This window comes from Bacidia gigantensis (genome assembly GCF_019456465.1).
Source record: "Bacidia gigantensis strain McMullin 20006 chromosome Unknown contig_156, whole genome shotgun sequence".
NCBI lineage: Eukaryota > Fungi > Ascomycota > Lecanoromycetes > Lecanorales > Ramalinaceae > Bacidia > Bacidia gigantensis.
In genome coordinates this window covers 1,421,825-1,445,151 of record NW_025408594.1, presented here as the reverse complement: position 1 = coordinate 1,445,151, position 23,327 = coordinate 1,421,825, and the positions used below count along the sequence as shown (strand labels likewise).

General features: G+C 49.8%; 5 protein-coding genes across 5 annotated transcripts; 3 read left to right on the top strand and 2 right to left on the bottom strand.

Moving 5' to 3' along the window:
- Positions 1–4,574: 4,574 nt before the first annotated feature.
- Positions 4,575–6,793, bottom strand: KY384_002728 (uncharacterized protein; the record flags this gene model as incomplete). Its single annotated transcript, XM_044811250.1, has 5 exons — positions 4,575–5,175; positions 5,304–6,059; positions 6,111–6,557; positions 6,614–6,688; positions 6,741–6,793. The coding sequence occupies 5 exons, from the start codon at positions 6,791–6,793 to the stop codon at positions 4,575–4,577; spliced, it is 1,932 nt and encodes a 643-aa protein (XP_044672133.1).
- Positions 6,794–10,393: 3,600 nt separating this feature from the next.
- On the bottom strand, positions 10,394–13,561 carry KY384_002727 (uncharacterized protein; the record flags this gene model as incomplete). The annotated part of the gene is made up of 1 exon (XM_044811249.1): positions 10,394–13,561. The coding sequence occupies one exon, from the start codon at positions 13,559–13,561 to the stop codon at positions 10,394–10,396; it is 3,168 nt and encodes a 1,055-aa protein (XP_044672132.1).
- Positions 13,562–14,002: 441 nt separating this feature from the next.
- On the top strand, positions 14,003–15,781 carry KY384_002726 (uncharacterized protein; the record flags this gene model as incomplete). The annotated part of the gene is made up of 1 exon (XM_044811248.1): positions 14,003–15,781. One exon carries the CDS (start codon positions 14,003–14,005, stop codon positions 15,779–15,781), a length of 1,779 nt encoding a protein of 592 aa, XP_044672131.1.
- Positions 15,782–16,672: 891 nt separating this feature from the next.
- Positions 16,673–17,807, top strand: KY384_002725 (uncharacterized protein; the record flags this gene model as incomplete). Its single annotated transcript, XM_044811247.1, has 2 exons — positions 16,673–17,644; positions 17,763–17,807. The coding sequence occupies 2 exons, from the start codon at positions 16,673–16,675 to the stop codon at positions 17,805–17,807; spliced, it is 1,017 nt and encodes a 338-aa protein (XP_044672130.1).
- A 153-nt stretch (positions 17,808–17,960) lies between these two features.
- On the top strand, positions 17,961–21,575 carry KY384_002724 (uncharacterized protein; the record flags this gene model as incomplete). Its single annotated transcript, XM_044811246.1, has 1 exon — positions 17,961–21,575. The coding sequence occupies one exon, from the start codon at positions 17,961–17,963 to the stop codon at positions 21,573–21,575; it is 3,615 nt and encodes a 1,204-aa protein (XP_044672129.1).
- Positions 21,576–23,327: the final 1,752 nt, after the last annotated feature.

The following is a 23,327-nucleotide window of genomic DNA, read 5'->3' as shown; positions in this document are numbered from 1 at the left end:
CGTCACGTTTAACAGAGAAGCATTCTTTTTCACCTGGTCATTGTCCCAATTGGGAGAGATGAAAACTACAGAATGTTTATTTTCCTATCAATTAGCATCTCAAGATGACGTTCCCTTCCTGGAGTTCAAGCCATCGCTCGTTGCCACGCTTACAATTTTCGTGAATGCAGGGATTTCGTTGGATGGGACCCAACTGGGACCTATTCCTCGTAGTGTCATCAAAGGCTTTCCTATTAGTCGCTCCTCTTTTGCACAGTCGAGGTTTTGCCGACAGTCACAATTGTCAGTATTTCCTTAATCGAAAAGTAGGATGGCATTAGTCCTGGCTGTCCCTTTCAAGGAGGTCATAGTCGGTCATGTCTCCGTACAAATAATCTACCTATACAAGTCTTCTGCAGTATTCTCAAATTCCATCATGATCGCAATCATCGCGACAGTCGGGGAGTTTTCCGACAAGTCGCCATTATCTCAACAGCGGAATGCTGGCTCACCTGGAAACACAATTACCCAGTCTCCCCGAAGCTCTGTAGATGATGCTCTATAAAATCCACATATGGGAATGTCATGCCCAGATGTAGCGGAAAAGAAAATGCTTGAGTCTGTTCCCTTACTTATGAATCTTCCGGAGCTCCAGTCCCAACACCTGTTCATACAGGGGTGGAGAAAGTCGAGACATTCCAGCACCTGATAGTGTCGTTCTCCGATGTTAGCCAAGATGCTTGGAAGTCTGTTTGTCCTTGACGACGGACTGCTTTGAACGCTTTCGTTTGGCGTCTGAATGGGCACAATAGAATGCCTATGCACACCTTGTATTTCATCTCTCTTGGACAGATTTTCCAGAGCTATATGAAGAATGAATACTGGAGAATGTCGAGATCTGTTAGCTTCCGCCATGATGAATTGCACAGTACTGACGAGGCCAGGGAAGTCGTTTCCATCATTCTCCTTCTTTGAAGGCATACCATACATAGATTGAGACCAAATGTCGCTGGTAGATTTGTTGCCAGCCTTGGTAAATACAATAGACAAAGATGTTTTGTTGTTTGGAAGTGCAACGTCATGCTTAGATAGTATGCAAGGGGTCGGGAATATAAGACAATATAATCTATGACCTAAACTCGATGTAGTACCCTCTTCGTGTAATGAATGAAGTGCTTGAACTTTCTCACGTTCAAAACCTGCGTTACGACACCACGTGTTCACTGTCGACAAAGCTACTAAGCGCCTCCTCCTTCCCTACCTGCTTCGCCTCCTACAGCAACAACAAAGCTGCTGGCTCGAGGGAGAGCTTCAAGGCCTTGCGTCACAGCGTTACACGGGGACGGCGGTCGCGAAGCCCTAGAATTTTCGACATGCTTTAAAACGGGCGAGGCGAATTGGACGGTGATCTGAAGAGATAAAGCAAAAAGGAGCGGGACTATTTTAGAGAATTTCATTCGAGCCGGTGGTGCCCCAGAGTATATTGAAGCATACAATGGTCTAAGTGATAGGACGGTCGCGCACGTAAGCGAACGGACGTAAGACCTGTCCCGTCGTCAATATAAGAAGGCTTTGCTAACAGAAGATCAAGATTTACCGACAATTGAGTCGACCTTCTTGATGTGCCACGTGCACAAAAAGTAGATATACGTATAGCCACAAGATTCCTGTGCTAAAAAGCTAGTCAGCCATGGAATTGAAGAGAGATAATCATATTTACGAGAGCCACACAATAAGAGAAGCCACGTTGTCAAGATCCATCCACTCCGCAGATACGGCGATTTCTGCAATCCCCAGCGCCTCCCTCACAATCCCAGGATCTTCTACTTGGTAGAACCACATGAGATGTCGTACCACACTTGCGTCGATGAAACTGAGCAGACGAACAAATACAGCTCGACATTTCATCCAAGGAAAGGCGAAAGACATAAATCTGAGAAGGTCAAGATAGATCAGAGCCTGATTGAGGAAGTAGTGATGTTACAGAGCAAACAAGAGCTTGAAATATTGAGGAAGGGAAGAAGAGCGAAGTGCAGACGACACAAATTTATGCCACGCCCTGGCAAACCGCACCTACTAGTCCCCACACCATCCCAACAGAATTTTAAGTTTAGAAACAGATACGGATCAGAAGATGAACAATCCCTGATCCCTATACTTTGAAATGGAACCACTAGCATAACATATGGAGTCGATGGTGCCCAGAGACTTGAAATTGATGGTGGATAGACCACAAGGCGTCGACTCATTCTTCAATATGCAGGTACTGGCCTTGATCTCCAGACGAGAGCTCCCTGGCCTGTTCCGCAGCAAGGGCAGCGAGGGCAGGGTTTTGCGGACTGGTCATGCTCCCATTGGCCAGGCTTCCTCCCAACAGAGCGTCTTAGGGGCTGCATTAGGTTAGCCTGGATCAAGGTCCAGGACCCTGGATTCTGGCCGTAGTTGGGCTTCATGGCAGGAGGAGTGTCAAACTAGGTCGGAGAGCTTATGGCAAGACATAGTGAATCTGCGATGTCTGAAGTTGATCTTTTCTTGCTGTGTCATGCCTACGCATTTCTCGTTCAAGGAGTGCCGATACTTCGTCCGCTCCAGCTGTTGGAATCCAACTCCAAGGCCGTCGGCAACGACAGATTCTCAAGACAAAGATCAAAGACGCCGTGTCGACTTTGAAAGTTGCTTGAGCCTATGACGGTGCCGAATGCAAGTGTTGATTGGATCCTGTCACTCAAGATGCAGCAAGAGTGGAAGAAGTCTTTGACTCAATGAGCTACACAAGAGCATGGAAGATGAGCCGTCAAGAGTAATATGGCACGAGCGGCCTTCAATTGCCTGCACATAGCCAAGACTTTATGAGCACCTGAGATCGATGTACATGTGCTAGCAAAATTTAGCTCTCAAGCCCTCAGTGCTTAACCTGTGGAGAGGCTGTGGGAGGCGAACAAAGAACGTAACAAGAACATCAGGAGATTTTCATGGAAATAAACGAGTCAACAATCAACTGTGTACAGATCGTCTGACGAAGTGCTCTCCCGAATAGTAAGCAAAGCACCACGACCACAGTACTCAACAAAAGAGAACAGAACATACTTTTACTTAGGAGACCATGCACTTGAAGGCCACGCCGAATGACCAACGAAGTCCATATGATTCCTATATCAACGAAGCCAGGAGAGATGAAAGAGGAAGAGATACATGATTCAAGGGAGGGGACAAGATCAATGTCACTTAAAGCATTTAGCTGTGACGATCAAGTCAACACCTCATAAGCAATTTGGCTCATGAAATAGAAGAAAGAGTGACCGCAAGCAGCACAACAATTAAAGCAAAACCAAGACTATTATCACCCAAGAACAACTCACGTCCCTCACCATCTGCAACAGCGTCCTCTCGCTCAAATTTCTGCCAATCTTTTCGCATCAGCAAGGGAAAGATCATACACAAGCAGCAAGGCCCCTACCTCCCTTCCACAGCTCATGACCTACAGGCAACAGATCCCACACGCAGCATTTCACCTTCCCCCCCCTCCCAACGATTTAGAAAAACAAACAACGGGCAATCAACCTACCCTCAACGTTACCCCCAGACCTTGGCATACCCGCCTATTACGTTGAGATACCGCACTCAGCAGACGTGGTCAAGAATCCCGTCCTGAGATGGTGGTGGATTATGGCTTACCGAACCTTCTCCGTCCCGAACGCCTGACAGCTGACACTACCCCCCAGCAGCGGGAAGAATACTTGACGTCCAAGCCCAGACCAGGACACAATATAACCACCCTGCCTCGCCACTCAAAAGAACAACCCCCCCACAAACAACCAGCTGAAGTACGCCAGATCCCGCATCACGACCCACAATGTTTGAAGATCCACTTTGAGAAGTGACACTAATATCCTGACTACTACCTCAATCTTCCAATTTCTCCACAAAGGGAATGCGGTTGCGAGCTGAAGATTCAGCCCATTTTCCTATGATCAAGCCTGCTGTAGATCTGGGGCCTTAACCTGAGCGTCTGACGAGCTGAGGCTCAAGCGGTCCAATCGTCCTGCGAGATTAAGCCTACTCATGGCGGGCTCTCATGTCGGTGAGGGCGGTGAAGAAATAGAGTAAGCCGCATTAGCATCGTATTTCCCGAATAGGTATTGCTCAGGCTGATGCTGATGAGAAAGGATGAAGTCACGCCGTTGGCGCGACAGTAGTCAAAAGCCTACGTAGGGCTGACATGTTTTGAGTTTGAGTTTCCACTGGCATCAGCTGGCGCACAGTAATGGTAGCATCCTTGCTGGGGTAAAAACGAAGGTGAAATCGAATGTTTGGTGTTTGTTTGGTGCTTGAGGCATCTCATAGGTTCTAGTAATGATGGCAGCATAGAAACATGAGGCTGGAAGTTTATGTTTCAATATTTGGTATATCTAGAGGTGCTATTCTGCTACAATAGCCGTTCAAAAAAGCCATTTCCTGCAAAATAGGTATCTCTGTATGCGATGTCTCGTTTTCCTTCCATCCCGTGACGTCTACTCATCATTTGGTATCTTTCCACCCCCTGCAAAGGCCTTACGACGAGGCAGGAAGCCATGTAATTCCACTCTTAAGAAAACCTAGCCTGCGACAGACGCCTTCCTCACAGCAATATGTTGATCCTCCGCAACCGCACCGTCGAAAGTGTAGAGAGGTTCCAACTTCGCGCTCTTGTTGAAGAACACGTAGCGCTTGATGAAGAAGGGAACCGATTTTGTGAGATGGTATCCAGCGTGCTTTCTCGTGGGCACCGCAAATACGTAATCCAATTCTTCCAAGGTCCGTTGCTTCGTCTCCGGGACGAGGAACAGAATCATCACGAACGCCGTGACATTAAGCGCCGAGTAAAAGACGAAAGCACCCACGGGGTGGAAGGCGCGTAGGATTCGCGGGAAGGAGATGGAGAGGACAGCTGCCCAGAATAGGCAGGTTGCGACAGCCCAGGACATGCCGACTTCCCGGTGAGAGAGGGGGAAGACTTCGGCGGAGTAGGTAAAGGGTACTGGACCCTCACCGGGCGAGTAAAAGGCGGCGAAGAGGAAGATGAAGAAGGCGATCAACCCAAGATGTGCGTTGCTCTGTTCGGGAATGATGAAGCATAAGCCTGCTGCTAATAATGTCCACGCCATCTGCGGGAATGTAAATAAGAGCAGGTTTCGGCGTCCCCAGGTGTCAATTGTCCTATTGCGTCCGAATTAGCATGGCTTCGAACGAAAGAGCGGCATTTGATATGGAATGTGTCGCGGATAAGGTTATCACCAAGCTGCTAAGGCTCCTAGGATTTTCAAGAGGGGGAAATCAGCACTCACCAAACAGCTGGCCATGCAAAAACGAAATTTACAAGACCGAAACCGAAAGAGGCGAGGAGAGCTTCCAAGTTACCAGCACCAGCTTCGCGGAAGACAGTAGAGGAATAGAAGGCAATGATGTTGATACCGCACATTTGCTGAGCCAACATGACGACAAAAGAGGCCAATGTCGCCCGGCGTACACGTGGTATTGTGAAAAGTTCGAAAAAGCGTGTGAAATAGTTGCTTCGACCAATGATATCTGCCTCCTCTTGAATTTGAGCGTGGATGTAGTAAAGATCACGAGCAGCTTGTAGAGGCGTGTTTCGCAGTCGGCAAAGTGATCGAAAAGCGTTTGAGTATCGTCCCTTTTTGATATACCATCTTGGCGATTCTGGGCAGAAATACACGCCAATAAGCAGAGGGAGGGCTGGAAGACAGGCGGACCCGAGCTGTAGACGCCATCCAATGGGAACTACGTCGTAGACAGCCAGATTGGCGCAGAAACCCAGGAAGATACCGAAAGCAGTCCACATTTGCCATGACATGACTAGGCCTCCACGAATTGCAGCAGGGCAATTTTCGGCAGCGTATATCGGGACAGTGCTGGCTTTGGCGCCCATACCGATCCCTAACAAGAGGCGGGTGATGAATAGCTGAGGCCAGTTTTGCGAGACGGCTGAGCCGATCACGGTCAAGAAACAGAAGACAGCAGAGAAGAAGATGGTGCCGCGACGACCAATATAATTGTTAAGGGGGTCGGAGCACCAGCATCCGCTGCAATTGGTCAGTAGGTGCTGTCTCATCTCGAAGCGAGGTTCTGCTTACATGAATGCAGAGCCAATATATGGTCCGGAGTTAACCACACCCACAATCCACGAATTCTTATCATAGTCCATCGTGTCATAATTGACGCCCGGTTTCAGATTAGTTTTCGGTTTGGCATCGGGGACCCCGAAATCGAGAGGCCATGACAGGTTGGCACCATTCGAGCCAGTCTGGTCCCATCCTTGTACAGCGGCGCCAATGGAGCAGAGGATGACTGTGAAGTATAGGGCACCAGGCTGACGCCACTTGTGGAGGACCTCATTACGAAGAGCATCGCGTTCGACTTCGTCCAAGTCATCGATGGTCTCGAATGAGGGAGGGTCTTGAGCGACCAGGGCGCCTTTCTTAAGTAGCGGAATCATATCCGTCATGTTTGCCTCTTGGGCGAATTGCTCCACATTGTAGAATAGAGTTTCTCGAGGGATACCTGCCAGAGGATTTTGAATTCTGTAATTGCGCGTCAGACTTTTCCAAGCCATGGATTGAAAGACACTTTTGCATACCTGGCGGTGACATTACGATTCAGACTGACGGACTGCTGGCGTGAGCCCCTCCTCTCTGCATCTTCGTAGCCATCGCTGTAGATACGTCAGCTACATTGCCCAAGAGCTTGTGAATACGTAGGCATACGCTTCGACTTGAGCGAGCTCAGCCTTCTCGTTTTGAATCTTGGCGTCGGTCATAGTGAAAAAGTCGCCGGCGCGGCTCAATTTCCCAGCAGCGGGGTCGGATCACCTGTCAATTAAAAGACTATGGGGGGCACAAGTATGGGGCCTTCCACCATGTATAACAGAGGTGGGAAGGGAGCTTTTAAATGAAGGGGTGGGGTAGAGGAATTTGTGGAGAAGGGAGGGGGGGGCGAAGCAAATAAATATTTCATTCGCAGCACCACCACCACAGCGTGACGGCCGTCGGTAGAGGAGCTCTATTAGGGAACGCATCGACAAGGTACGTGAGCACTAGCACGGTACAGTTGTGAGACAGCCTATGCGGAGGCAGAAAGCCTCCCATCCTTAGTTCCCATTAGAATCAACCCTCGCGCTGTTGCCCCCTGCAAGTGCAGGTCAGTCGGTCCACGCCATGCGCCCAGTCCATATGCGGGCTGGTGGGTAAGATTTGATTGTACGGTTGCAGGCAGAGAAGGTGCAGGGTCACGATGTACCGTTTCGCCAAGGCACCTCTTTCAAGACGAGATCGTCATCACCCAGAATCCTATGCAATCAAACTGCTTACGGATTTGTTGGCCAGGCTGTCCGCCCGCTGTGCCCTAGGAAGCCTACAAAACCTTCTCTCCCAAGTTGTCGCCGTTAGGGGAGCAGTGTTTGGTTGGGGTTGAGGGATCGGGTCACTACGACAACCAACAGCATATCTCGCAATCTAAACATTGCGTGCATTTCTAGCGGTGGAAATGCATGTTTGGTGCTCGGCCTGAAGGGCTCGGCGTATGAGAAGCGCTTATCCGTCCGCTGCATGCGGAGATCAACATGCCAAGTATGCAAGCTGCCATTCCCTTCGATGTATCGGTGGGAAAGCGAGAGATTTGCGCTTTGCCGTAGGATCCATTTAACGCGAGCCAGAGACAGACAGACTTGGCTGATTTGTGCAACGTGCATCAGATTGGCTGCCCCCAGAACACCATCGGCAGGCTGAAGTGCCATCCTCTGTATCTACGCATATTCGCTATGGATATGGACCCGCTATGATCCCCCATTGTGGCCATCTTCTTCTCGCTTTTTGTCATAATCAACCGAGGCTAAGCGCTGACTGTGACATTGGAGCTGACGTTCTAGAAAGCGGCGAGAATGCGGGGAATTGTATGGGACAAACGGATTGCCACGCGTTAGGCCCGTGACTCCGCACCACAATGCTGAGACCCCAGCTTGGGCGCTGTCTGCCCATTGGTCCATCTTGCACTGTCAGGAGTCAAATCGTTTGCGGGTTTTTCCAGCCCATATGGTCCTTTATTATTTCCGTACAATTGAAGAATGTCAGATGATATAGATGACATGTACAACATTGGTATCGGTCCTTCTGTTCGATGAAGTCCCCTGATGAACGCTTTCTGGGCCGCGCTTTGAGGTCTTTGGGGTCTGCGAGGCTCGTGATTCTGGTGGCTTTATCGTCTGTTCCTTGCAGGGTACCAATCGATCTGAGGACATCATCGCATTAGCATTCTCGTCACGCACGTTCAAACATCCTCGGTCAGCCTCCGTTTGCAGCCTCGAAAGATCCAGCGAGGCAGACGAGCACTTTCCCACCTCGCCGCCAAATCTGGGGAAGATGACGCTGTGGCGGCGGGTCGAAACGCTCAGGCCAGCGGCAGAGGCGGAGAGCCAACTGGTTTGCCGGGGACGAAAGCTAGCTGCTTCTAGCGTAGATACTCTCACCGTCGAAGGCCGGGGCGAATAAGGGGAAACGCAAATTATAGCACCTTGCGAGACCAACCTTCACGTCAAATATCAAATATAGAAAAGTTTCCGAAGAATATCTTATCGGCTTTGCATGTCTCAGCCTCGTCGTAAAACTCGTGCCGTATGCCGCTCAACCGATTCAAATGCAGCACCGAGACCGTCCACCGTTCCAATGTCTGGACTCATTCTGTAACACATCAGGTGCCACGTACCGCAAGTTCTACACTTCCTTGCTTCACTCTTTGCTAGGAATATATAGAGGTTCTTCAGCATCCTTGTTGCAAGGAACGTGGGTTGATTCATAGCGACAGCCGATGTTTGAAGTAAAGCCAAGGAGGCCTGATAACCTTGTAAGCCCTTTGGGCCAATGACTGACCATGCTCGGACTCTCGCCCCTACCTATGAGCTTCGTGAGATTTGCAAAGTCTTGCATGGTCAAGAGAATGCCATGCCTTGGCGTGCATGGCGTCCAATTCTACTGAGAGCCTCACGCAGCCTGGTTACTAGCGCCGTTCTAGCGTGATGCTAGAACCACCTCCAGAAACCACGCACAACATCCCCTCGATCTCCCTAGCTTGAGGAGGATATCCAACCATTTTGCACCCTGCAGCAATCACAAAAGCTAGACGCACCAGGAGGCTGATCAATCCATAGCCTGCAGCAGTCTGCGGCGTAGCCTGCCTTGCGTATTCTGGCGTTTCCCTTTGAAAGACACTTTCGTTATGGCATTCTCCCCATTTCTCATGCTCAGGTTTCACATCCAACCGCTATGGTCCGATGTGGTGAATCCAAATCGTCATGCTCGTCAGGTTGAGGATGACTTCCTCATGCCAGACAACAATACGCCAGTCCACCACATCATCATGACAACTCCATGACAATCGGCAGCAAATCCCCCACCACTGACTACTCCCACAAATGCAAAGCAGGGAAGACGGTAAACAATGTAAAAGCACGCAACTTCCCCGCGAATCGTTCCATCGCTATAGCGAAAGATATGAAATTGGTATCTACCTTACCCAACGCTATGCAGTACAACTCCCAGGTCAAAGACTGCACCCTCCTCAATAGTCCTCGGAATCATAATCCTCATCCGGCAACAACGCCCTATACCTCCGACTCGCCAGATCTTCCTCCAAGCTCCCATCGCTCTCTGGATCCAGATACCCACCTCCACCTACGAAGCTCAACGCTGCCGGCAACCATACCAGCGCATGTAGAGCCGCTAGAACAACCTTTGGTGCACCCACAATCAGCATCATATCCAAGGAAGACAACCTCAAGCTAGGGGAAAAGGGGGCCGGAAAGGGAGCCAACTCACCAGCGCGACCCAAATCCTAAAATAATAAACCTCAAAGATCTTACTCCTCGTAAATGCCAACACCATCACCCCAAGAAACTTCGTCACCGTAATCCCACTGAACACTCCGCCTCCCACATTCGTCAGTGCCGCCCAAGCCCGCAACTCCTTCCCTCGCAGCCCGCTCGGTGCTTTTTCCATGATCGTTGTGCTCGGAAACGTAAATGCACGTGCGATATGCGCGCAGAACTCCACTGCGATACCGAGGGAAATGACGAGGTTGACGAGAGAGATAGCGTTTAAAGAGACGGAGGCGAGGGACATGAAAGCGAGGATGTCGACGAGGATCATGCCGACGGTGAGGGTGAGGACGATAGCGGTGGTGAGGGAGCCTAGAATGATGGTAGCGAGGACGAGAATTATGGCGAGGCCTGACCCGAGGAGGGTTCCTGTGAGGGAGATTATGGTCGTATATTGGTCGAAGAAGATGTAGTGTTTGCTGTAAGGGAAGACGTCCATAGATTCGTTGAGAGAGATCTGGGAAGCGATGCGGCGGGCGGAGGTATAGGAGCTTATGTAGTCGGACTGGGAGGAGAGGGGGTGTGGGAGGTGCGGAAGTGAGAGGCTGAGACTGCATTGAAGGAGGACATGTTCGGTTTAATGACGACCGCGTTACTGTACGGCGCTTCGCCGCCGAAGGGGCACTCTTCATTCGTTGGCGATGCCAGCCATTTAGTAAGGTAGTGTACGAATTCGTCACCCTGAGGCATGCCTTTCAGATCGATACTCCAGGGTGGATCATGATCGGCGAAGCATGGGCGGCCATTTTCGACGCAACAGGCTTCGTTGGCGGGATTGAGCCAGGTGAAGAAGTCGTCTATCCAGCTGGCGGTGGAACCAGTTATGTAGGAGACGTTGGAGCGCTTTGACTCTTGTTCTAGGACATTGCTAAGGGAATAAGAATCACAGGCTGTGTAGCGGGCGCAGATTGCTGTCTGGTGCTGCCGTACTGTAACAGGGAGATTGCGCTCGACAAAATAGACTGGCGGGCCGGTGTTGAAGTAGGCGTCTAGGTCGTTGAAGTAATCGATCAAGTACGAGTCTCGAGGGAAGGCTATGCGTTGGTCCAGACCGAGAGCGACCTCTGGGATCAAGGAGAGGCCTGCGGTGAACAGGCCTAAAAAGCCAACTAAGATAGCATATTTTACCTTCTTACCAAGAATAGCTGGTGCATAGATCTTATGGATGAAGCGCTGGAGAGGTCCTTCTTCATCATATCCATAGGAGCCCGCTGTCTGACTGAAGCCTGCTTTCGCACTTTTGACTTGTATAAATGGAAAGCAATCGGCCCGTCCGTCCTCTACCCTTCGTTGATCAAGAGAGAGGACTGCTACGAACATGGTGACTTGCAATATAGCATTGATCAGAACAGCTCCTGCGGCATAGACAGCAAAATTCTTGACTGCAGGCATGCCCACAGATGCCCCCAAGGCGAATGCGATCGTTTCCGTCGTTGCAGATAGCAAGATACTAGGACCCATTCGGCCCAGAGCTTTAGCCATTCTTGTCTCGATGTCATCATCTGGGTGGCTGACGTTGACTCTCTCGAATTCATTCACGATGAGGAATATGTTGTCCACGCCGACTGCCAGGACCAGGAATGGGATGACTTCTGCGATGATCAAGGTGACTTTGTATTTGCAAGCCGAGAAAAGGCCAACAGAAGCTGACACAGACATCAGTACGATGATGATGCCAATTATGCCCAATGTGAACTTTGATTGTACCATAGCGCTTGCAGGGTTCTGCATGATCGACTTGAACGACAGTGTGGTTGATCCTAGAGCAAGTGAAGCGTAGAGGAACATGATGATGTAGCTGATCACAACTATCTTTGCATCCGTATTTGTTGACTTGTTCAGCTCACTCTCCAGACTCATCTCTGTAGTAAAGGACAGCCGTAACCCTCGCTCGGATGCCTCTCTTTGAGCATTCTGCATGATATCCTTGAAGCCAATTTCCCAGTCGATAGCACGTTGTTCCTTGTTTGAGCCTTCTTCGAAATTATTAACAACCCACGTTGCGATGAGGCTCTCAGCGGAGAGAACATCGCCGTTTTGAATACCACCAAGTACGATGTCCTTACTCAATGGCTGCTGGAAGGGAGGTAGACAGTCTTGGCTTCCAGGTGACTCAGTGCAGTGTGATAATTGCTTCTTCCACCCTTCAGGCTCAACATTCGCCAAATCACTACCAAAATATCCTGTCAGGGACTGAATGACGCAGGCTTCACCAGTTGGATTGAAGCACACATCACTCAGCGTGGCGTGCCGCTCAGGCGACAGCATCCTTTGAACACGACTCTCCACATCGAACCACCAAGCCAATGTATCATAGCTCAGGACGGGCCCAGATCCTCCAGCTTGCGTATCGTTGACTAAGAAAGCCTGCTCAGCTCGATAGAACGGCCCAAAGTTATCGTCGAAGAACTGCTTTTCCTTAGCAGCAGCCGAGTCTGGACTCACCCACAACCGCACCGGGTTGGTTTCGACCTCAAAGCTGATCCATCCAATACTAAGCACCGCAACGACCAGCACGCTGACGCCGATGGTGATCAGTGGGTACGTCGCACATTTCCTGCCGATCTCATTGAACATCGTATCAAAGATCGCATTCAGCTTATACTGCTTCGTTGGCCGATCCATCATACCAGCATTGTAGACAATATCCCCCTCATCCTCATCATCACTCAATGCCGCATCCTGGAGCAGCTGCAGCCCCTCACTCTTCCTCTTCGCATGCTTCTCATACGCCACATGCCCCGTGATTGCCGTCACCAACAGCGCCAGCAGAACACAATACACCAGTATCACTGCGAACGACAGACACGGCAGGGCGCCCACATGACAATACTTCGTCTCCCTCACCGGCTCTAACTCGGGGCAGGTAGCAGGACAATCCACGCACGCGCACCTGAGCGCTTCATCGCTACTATTGCATTTAATTGCCTCTTTTCCCACAGGCTCCATCCCCTCCCACCTCCCTTTCTCTCTACCATCCGTCACATTCGGAAAATCAATCTGGAATGGACTCCCCAAGAACTTCTCATCCCCCAAAAAGGCCAAAAAAGCAGGATATTCCTTGGCTCCACCCCCAATAAAATCCATCGCCTTTCCCCCCGTAGCCCCAAACTTGACATCCTTACAACTATCGTAGAACCCTTTCTTATATTTCTCCTCCCACAAATTATCAACCTGCGTGACAACATCCTTCCCGCTCCCCAGCCTCTCCGTCCCCGTCACGTTAACGAATAAGCTCTGATCCCCGGAACACGTAAATGTGCAGAACAAATCAAAGAAATTCGTTTTGCACGCCGGACACGTTCCCACAAGACTCTCTGCCCGCTTCAAATTTGTCGTCAAGACGTCAATCTGCGCTTCATCGCAGCAGACATCACCCGCTGACCAGCTTGGCCCACAGATTTTGACGAGTTTCTCGCGAACGGGGGAGGAGAGAGGGCCAGAGTGCTCGTTGTCAGGACAAGGCAGTTCGCTGCCGAACAAGGATTTCTTGCCGCATTGGCTGCGGAGGGCGCATCGGCCTCCTTCGTGCTTGGTGGTGAGGTTTGCGGATATAGAAGGGGATGAGAGCGTAAAAGAGGTTGCGAGAGCTGTAGGAACGAGGGTTGGGAGGGCGAGGAGCAGTAGGTGTGACAAGCTGAGGGTCACTCGAGGGAGCATGGTCGTGTGCGGTGGGGGCGCAAGGGCCCGAGCTGGTGTTTCGACTCTATCGAAATGCAGTGCTCATTTGGTGATGATGTGTATGTATTTCTTACTTTGAGAGGTGTTGAAGACGCTGGAGTGTGCTGCTGATGTAGGAGGATTTTAGGTGGCAAGCCCTTGCCGCCGAGGAGTGGAGCCTGAATCAACCTGGCTGCAGGAGAGATAACCTAGCTTTGGTCCAACTTAAGTGAGTGCATTGCAGACAGCCTGGTCAAGAATGGTGTGACAAAATGTCAAGAAAGGAAATATGAGATTTCTGAAATGCAAAAATAGTGAACGCTCCATGGAAGTTCAAGATATTGACAATTGCCCTCTTAAGGTTGAGGGTTAGGTTTAGGGCTGGGTTCCCTAGGCAGCGTTAGCCGCAAAGCTCTTGCCTCTTCATCGAGCTTGAACAAGATGGCAGAAGAGGTAGGGCCCACCGTGGCTATGTTGAACAGGATCGCTCTGAGCCCAAAACCTGCGAAACGCAAAATGGGGAGCTCAGCCATTGACTCTGCGCCCTCAAAGAGGCCGCGACCAGAAAACAGAGAAAGGCAGCAGTCCCAAGAACTCGAATTATACGGGCAGCCGCAGACCCCTAAGGATGATTCGCTGGGTCGGTCAAAGGATATTGGTCAGGCCAACACACAAAAGCAGCTCAGCAAATCGAAAGAAGCCACAACGTACGATGAGATCCCTGAATCTGATCAGGAGGGCGTAATGGCAGCTTCACGGGCGGCCAAAAATAATATCAGTCGCAAGCAAAGAAAACTTGGCCCTAGAGCGAAGCAAGCATTCGCGAAAGGCCCATTCGGCGACGATCTAGATGATGAGGTACCTACAAGCTTCCAGCAGCCTAAGCCAAATGTACAGCCAAACACTTCCGTGACAAGGAGCACCAAGTCTCCTCGCCAAGGTCGACCAAAAGGCAGCAAGAAAAAGTCTCCACGCACAAGCGAGCAATTGAAGGGTGAAAAAAGGCTTCGGAGAAGTAGAGAAGGAGAAATGGATGAAGAGCAAGGATCTGATGCTGAACAATATCATTCAGCGAACGAGGCGCAGAGTACACCGCAACAACCAAATCAGGATGACACAAATATCACCAAAGATCCCCGTCAGATTGTCGAAGTGAATGATGGTATTCAAGCTGAGAAGGAAGCGGAAGATGATGGGGATATCGAAGTTGAAGAGACACAAGTCACTGAAGAGCAGGCCGGAGCAACGACTTCGTTCGCTCAGAGTCAAGCCAAGCGACGAGAAAAGGAAAATAGCAAGATGTTCCTAGGTCAAGGAAGGCTGTGGCTAGATGATATTGTTGGCTCTATAAGGGACCAAGTGGAGCGGCAGGCCGATGACACAACGTGGACCAAAAGTGGAAGATCTCTACTCAATCAAATAAGAAGGTTGCGGAATCTGTATCGAGACGGGTCCGAGACAGGGGACAGAGCAGACGTTGAGCGCCAATTCAACGAGAGATTGGGGAAACTTGAGGAATGGGCTTCTAGTAACGAATTGCCAGAGGGCAAGATAGCCGATATAGTTCGTGATATCTATGTCAAGGTTGTCCCTGATTGCTTAATATTACTTAAGCGGACCATGAGACGTCGGGTGCTAGAACCTGCCCAAAGGGAAGCTTATGACCTCCAAGGGCTGGAAGAAATTGTGCGCATCCAACAATTCATTATTGACTTTTGCGGAAAAGCAATTAGTTGGAATGTCAAACCTTCTGGGGGAGGACCTATCATTCGAAATGTGAAACAGAGATTCTTTCCTTACCTGAAAAAACTCAACAGTGTTTTCAGAACCGCTCTAAAGAAAGAACAAATCTCAGAGCGAAGGAGGCAGAATGCGGAGCTGTATGCGACACAAATACCTGATCCACAAAATTCGGAAGTTCCGGACGCTACGAGACGAAGGCGTGAAGATGCGGTCCATAACCAACTTCTGGAGCTCCAGCAGGGTCTGAGAAAGGAAGAGAAGGTGGTTCAACGTCAGGCTGGCCTAAAACGTACGTTATTTCCCGGCAATCCACCGCAGACGCAAACGCGAGAGCCGGTAGTCCAGAACCGCGACTCCCGGTGGACGGACGAAGAGGACGACGAACTCATCGACCAGTTACTGAACAATGAGCAGACGCGCGACCTGCCTGGTAAGCAGCGCTTTCTTTCCGACGAAATCCTAATGATGCTGACATAGACGGAAGCAAACGAGCGCTATCTAGAAATCCTAAATACGCCTCTCCTGCAGAACAAGCTTGTGGAACATATCAAAACCCGAGCTATCCACTTCAGGTCTGCACTGATACAAGCACTAGAAGAGGATTTTGGAGGAGTTCCGAGGTTTGTGACCAGTATAGAATAGTAAAGATGGTGGGTCTTTGCGGTCCTCCGACTGTTTGATATATCGGGATTGAATCAGTAATTTTCACGAGCCTCTCTCCCTCATTTGCGCCAACATAAGAAGGGACATCTTTGGGAGAGAATCTGACGCTAGCGCTGCAATATAAAGTACACCATCCACATACGAGAAAGAGTATAATGAGGCCGCCAGCTTTTAGGTCGCCGATCTGCAACTAGGACTTCAGCCCAAATACTTTCAGCGCTCAATCAATTGAAGCGCCTCTCAAATCATTGGTACTACAGCAGCCAAAGTTGGCTGTAACCCGCAATGGTTTAGGTCTCTCCACTTCTCGGCATTATCGGCGTCAGGCGTCCAATTCAAGGGCAGCTTGGTAATGCTTGGCTAAGCAGCCTCGTACGGCGGGGCTTTCCCATTCATAGAGCTGGTCAACATAAAGGCTTCCTTTCGCCCCTGAAAGATTTGACCGAGAAACCAAGTTACAGACAGTGTCGAGGCTTGTCAACAAAGTTCGTCTTGGCATAGACAAGGCTACCTTCTGTTACTACCTTATAGAAGGACCTCTCCCGGTGACTTATTGCATTTCGCATTTGTATGATCAACTTCCGCTCGACGCACACTTTGAAAGATCGTTGCATTTGCATCAATACTGCCCCGAACAAGGTTTCAGGAGCATCGCTTCATCGACACAGGCCTTACGTCTCCCGGTGTAGATCGACTACCATAAACATGTCAACTATGCGTGCAGCCGTCATTCACACGCCTGGACCTCCTGAGGTGCTCAAGCTCGAGGATCGGCCAATTCCGACTCCGAGCCCCGGACAGGTGCTAATCAAAGTCAAGGCTTGCGGGCTGAATCGCTCCGAGCTCTTCACTAGACGCGGAGACTCGGGGCCTGCAGTCCCGTTCCCTCGCATCATGGGAATCGAAGCAACAGGGCTAGTGGAGGCCTGCCCCGATGGAAAGTTCTCCAAAGGGCAAGTTGTAGCAACGGCCATGGGAGGACTTGGTAGGGTATTCGACGGCGGCTATGCGGAGTATACGTGTGTGCCCGTTGAGAATGTCGTCGCTATCGACAACACCGAGGGACTCGGATGGGATGTCCTGGGTGCGTTGCCGGAAATGCTGCAGACGGCATATGGAAGCTTGACGCGGACTCTGAAATTGAAGAAAGGGGACAAATTGCTAGTTCGAGGAGGGACAACAAGTGTAGGTCTAGCCGCCGCTGCTATTGCAAAGAAACATGGAGCGACGGTCATGGGAACAACGAGATCCGCAGCGCGTGAACAGTTACTAAAGAGCAGCGGCTGTGACCATGTGGTAATCGACAATGGCACGGTCAAGGATGGTCTCCTGAAGATCTGGCCTGAGGGTGCAGATAAAGTACTTGAGCTCATCGGCACAACCTCCCTTCTGGACTCACTCTCTTGTCTCAATACTGGTGGCATTTGTTGCATGACTGGGATTGTTGGCAATTCCTGGTCTCTCAAGGAGTTCATGCCTATGGCTGCTCTGGGCACTGAAAAGTACTTGTCATCCTACGACGGTGGTCAGAAAGACTTCATCAATACGCCGCTGACGGAGATGATCAAGCAGGTCAAGAATGGTGAGCTTGCCATTAAGATTGGCAAGACCTTTGGGCTTGAGCAGATCGTTGAGGCTCATAGGACTATGGAGGCAGATCGAGCTGGTGGGAAAATAGTGCTTTTGATATGATCTCAATCTCTGTCTTATGATAGATTAATGACACAAGAAATGATTTGCTGTCTCGAGTAGTTCTATACTCATAGTTTTTGCACCTTATGTTGATTGTCTCTAGCTAGAGCACTTTGTCATGACTGGTCAATCGTCTCATTTTAATTGATGAGTCAGCATGTCAAGGCGGAATATTCTCCGAAAGTGAAGCTTCAAGGTTCCCTGAATCGGAGCATGCTCCAGAGCTTCATGACTTGTCAGGTTCGTGGAATATTGCTGCCATACTGAGTCTACAGTCCTGTGAGCTTCCTGCGACATCGTTATGCCACCGCCGGAGGACCCAGTCGAGCGGGCGACGACGCCCGCATCCAAGCCTCGTTCTGCAGATGGACCCAAGTCTCCTGAGAAGTCACGTACGGCAACATCGTCAAGACTAGCTACCAAGACGACTGTACCACCGCCAAAGAAGCCTTCAACATTGACACGTAGCCCCCCAACTTCGTCAAAGCCATCCTCGTCAATACGGAGCCCTCCATCCGGGTCCAAGCCTTCTACTTCCACTCGAAGCCCTCCAGCTACTTCAGCTCGCGAACGCGCGAAAGCAGCAGCTGCCTCAAGTACTGCTCCTAGCAGACGTCCACCGATATCTGCTACTGCAGCGACATCGTCAAGTGCGAGGAGGACGTCCACCATCGGAGCAGCACCACGACTTGCAACACATTCGCGGACCGGGTCAAAGTCAGGACCTACAAAACCAGAGCCAAGGCTGAGAGACGGTGGGACTACGAAGTCGAAAGCCGCTGGAAATGACAAAAAAGAAGATACTATTACTTCGGGAAAAAAGGGCATTGACGAAGCCGAGGCTCCACTCGATGACGAGAAATCTATAGAAGATGGCGTCAAATCACCTTTGCAGGATGAAGCGCCGAAAGACGTTGAAGGCGCTACTCCGATTGAAGTAGCGCCGTTGAAGGACGAAGAGATCCGAAAGCTGCAACAAAAGATCGAGGAGCTCGAACGGATCCAAATGAGCAACGCCGAGAACGAAAAAGAGCTTTTTGAATCGAAAGATGAAATTATAAAGGACTTGAGACGGACTCTCGAAGAGACGCAGCAGACCCAGATATCAGAACTTAGCGATGCTAAAGCTGCCAAAGAAGAGAAAGACCTAGAGATACAAAATCTTCAACAATCGGCTGCTGCTCTTGAGAGGAAATTCGAGGCTGAAAAGGAAGCAAAAGAGCATGAGATCGCTGAAGCCACTCAGAAGCGCGAACGAACATTCTCAGATTCTGCCTCAAGACATCAGCAAGAGCTTCGGGATATGATTGCAAGGAATGAAGATCGGGCAAAGGAGATACGGAGGAGACATGTTGAAGAAATATCGGAGGTCGAAACGAAGCACAAGCAGCACCTAAACGAGACCGTCTCGAAGTACGACATGGAGATGGAGACAAGATCTGCGGACCACGAACACAAGCTAGCTGAAGAAAGAGCAGCGCGCGACACAGAGCGAGAAGACCTTGTGGCTAAACACAAAAATGAAATAGAACAATTGTCTAGCAAAGATGATGAGTCAACAACAAAAGCTGCTGAACGTCACGAAGATGAAATGAAGGAATCGAAAAAATCGCATCAGCGCGAGCTTGAAGAGGCAGACTTAATGCATGCGAATCAATTGAAAAAGGCCAGTGCCCAGCACAAGCAACAATTAGAGAATGTTCAAAGTGAACAACGGGAATTGCACGAGCACGTCTCCAAGTTACAGCAGGAGATATTGGACAAACAACTTCGCCACAAAGACGAGCTTGAGAGAACATATTCTCAGCACAAGGACGAGAGCGAGAAAACTTCAATTCAACATCAGGAATTGAAAACTGCTCTGATTAGACGTGAGGATGAACAACAGAGCTTGGCCAGACAACACGCAGATGAAATGACAGCTCTGAAGGAGAAATTTGAGCATCAGGACAACGAAGTGCTCTCGAAACTGAAGCAAGAAATAGCTAACATGAAAGCGACTCATGAACAAACTTTTTCAGACATAACGGCGAGCCACAAGAATGAAATCAATAGTATTCATGGTCAGCTTGAAGCCAAAGTTCAGGAAGCGAAGTTCTTAATGGAAGCTTCAAAGAAGGCTGAAACTGATCGGAACTCTGCTGATGTTGAAGCAGCTAAGGAGTATAATGAGCAACTCCACGCGTTGAAAGCAGCTGTCGAAAAAGCAGAGATGGACAAGAAATCCATTGATGCTAAGCTTCTCGAAAAGCACAAACAGGAGTTGGACTCTTTGCGGGCGGACGTAGAAACGGTGGAGACAGAACGGAGCTCCGCTTCTAAGGAACTTGCCGAAAAGCACAAGCAAGAACTCGAGGCTGTGTCCTCAAAACTTGAGAAGGAAGCCGCGAATTTGCGCGATGACAAGAACGCCCTTACGGATCAATTAGAAATGCTGCGCGCTGCTTTCGAGGAGGCCAAGAATGGCCATGAGAATGATATGAAGAATTTGACCGGAAGCCATGATCGTCAAATTGACGAGCACACTGCGAAGCACGAGCGAACGATCAAAGAGATTACTTTAGAGCATAGCACAGTGCTGGAGGGGCTCCGTCGAGAACACGAGTCATCCAACGCGGAAACAGAGCGACTACAGAAAGCCACGAAAGATCTGGCAGCGCAGCAAGGTGAGGCTAGCGACAAGACCATTGCAACACATCAGCAAAGGCTGCAGGACACGATCAGCAAGCATGAACATGAGCTAACACACCTTCGAAATGAGCATGAGGTCGCACTTGCTCAACTTTCGCCGCTGAAGGAACAGCTGGAACGCTCAGAAGGCGAGCAGCAAATGGCTCTAAAGAATCTTTCCTCGGAATTCGAGCAAGAACGTGATAGCTTACGCAAGGCTCGAGATGAGGCCTTGGCGCAGAAGGCGAAAGGCGAGTCCAACCAGAAGCTTGCTGACATGGAGAAGCAAGATTTGGTGAAGAACGCACAGGTGCTGCGCCGCGCTCTTGATGGCAAACAACGAGAACAGGAAGAGCATAAAGCAAAGCAAGATGCCACGGTGAAGGAACTTGATTTGCTCAAGGACCAATTGAGAGATCTGCAGGAAAATCAGGGTAATACTTCCGCTGAAATTATTTCCCAGCATCAGCAGGAGCTGAAACAAGTGCAGGAGCAGCACATGAACGCCGCCAAGGAGAAAGCGAAACTTCAGCAGAACTCGAAGACTCTATCTCAGGAGCTTGATGCCGCAAAGCAAGAAATTAGCTCCTTTAGCAAACGGCTCGGAGCTGCCGAGAATGAGTACGCCGGTCAGAGACACAAGCTGGTAAAGGAACACGATATGAAAGTCCTAGACATGACCGAACAGCTTGATAAAGCCGAGACTGAGCGGACTTGGTTCGAAACCAAGTTGAAAGACGTCCAAGAAAAGCACGCGGTCGCGACCAGTACGAAGACAGACTCCCACCAGAGCGCTCTGGCCGATCTCCGGAAAGAGCGCGACAAAGCCAGATTCGAAATCTCCCTTCTTCGAGACAAAGTCAGCGACCTGGAGCAGAAGCATGTCGAAGCCAATCAGTCTGCAACGACGCACGACGGGACAGTGGATCAGCTGCGCAAAGACCATGACACTGCGAAGAAGGGGCATGCTACTGCTCAAACCGAGATTGATGAGCTAAGGAAGCAACTGGCTGAGCAACGACAGAGCCAGCCGCCGCCGCCAGATAATACACAGCTGCATGCAGACTTAAAGAAGTATATGATGACGCTAAAACGGCAGTATGGCACTGACAAGGCTGATTTGGAAGCACTGAAGAAGGATATTGATGCCGAGAGCGAGCGGAAGGAGGAGGATTGGAAGAAGCAGGAAGAGATGCGGGCGGTGATTGCGGCGGAGCTAGAGAAGATTGTTGGTGAGAGGAAATGATGGAGTAATGATCGACATTTTGAATTTCGAGGGAGTTGGTCCTTACTGGTTGTTGTTATCTGCGGTGATATCCCTTTATACCCCGGTGTTCTTGTTCAGGTGGTTTGGCTATGAAACCCCTTCGTTTGAGCGATCTTTTTCAAAATGTTTGGGGGCTTGAGTTACCAATTCGCGATGTGATAGTCGTTCTTTCAATCAAAGTCGTAAGAACACATATTATACGAATTGCAATCACGTCATGCTTTTGGTACAAGGCTTCGTGCACAGCTTTACCACCCTCCAATACAAATTTCCACCCAAATGCCGTTTTATGACATTCTGAAAGCAACTGACGCAACTTTTTACCTCTTGCCAAGCATTTCGGTTGAAAGCAAGGAAGGGTAGAATTGCGAACTTGAATGGGGTAGCATGCTTCGACCGTCGCCAAGGTATGGTGAAGGATGAGGCTTTGCTGGCTTGGGACGGCTGGGACAATATTGATCAGGGCGCTGGCAAAGAACAAAGGCTTGTCAACGTACATGCACACGGAGCATTTGTAGATGAAATTTTTCACAGACGAGATGATTGATGGGACAAGATCATACTGAATTCGCTTCTCAACTGCTCTTTCAACTTCCACCACATCACACGTCAGCTCAAATCATCGCTAAATACAGATTTTCTCCCAAATTTCCATTTCTGAACAGCACCCGAACAGTATGTATATTTCCAAGTAACCTCATGTTCGTATGTATATATATATAGGTCAAGCTCATCACCCCAATGCCATGTTTACATCACAGAGCAAGGTATGAGGCAGCATGTGCACTCGTCTGTAGAGCAGCAGCCAGTCTGTGGCTTCTTGGGCTTGAGCACCGAAGGTGTGCTGTCTGTGCTTGCGATGGACGGCTGGGTCGCGTTCGTGGGTAGGGATAAGCTGCCGGGAGCCATCGCAGAGATTTATGAAGTCTTCAGGTAAGATCTTGAGTATATATATGGAGAATCGTAAGGCAAGCGACGAGCAAATCTGCGCGGACAATGTTCAATACGATGCCAATTGAGCTTGAGAACGGAATGACTTGACTAGATTCTCTTGAACGAGCCAGGGACTAGGCGGAGTTCTACTTACAGATACAGATATATACAACAACGGACAGAATATCGACAATTATACAGAGACAACACCAAAGGAGCGCAGGAAGCAAAAGGAGATGAGGGGGTAAGCGGCACGCCCAGACGACGGCGAGGTTTGAAAAACAGGCTTTCGGGAGCAGGATCCGGTTCTTCGCCCTTGTTCTAACAGTTGAGCTAAAGTTAGCCAGCCGAGGGGGCAGGGATGTGAGCGCTAATCGATATGTCCAAGAGAAAAGTTGACTTCATTTTGAAGCTTTTGAGTGACAGATTGGACATCAACTTGGCATCGCATGCTGTCCGCAAGCTTCCCAGAGGCTTCAATGGCTGCTATCAGACGCCATCGAAATAGAGGCTCATTGCTCTCCAAGCGCCAGCCCAGGCGAGCGGTCTGTTATCGGGCCTGTAGGCATTTTGCTATGCCATTCTTCCGCTATGGTTTCAAGACTTCGAGTGGAGACTTAACGATTGCAGTAGAGGGTGACGTTTCTTATTGAGGGTAAGGCTATGGGAATGAAGGATGGACAGACGTTCCGGTCTTGCATTAGCTCAAACGTCTCATGGCGGCTACAGGTCCGCCTAGTACCTCTTTACTCGTTGCCTGAAGCCCTGATCCTTTGGTCTTATGGGGTTCAATAATAA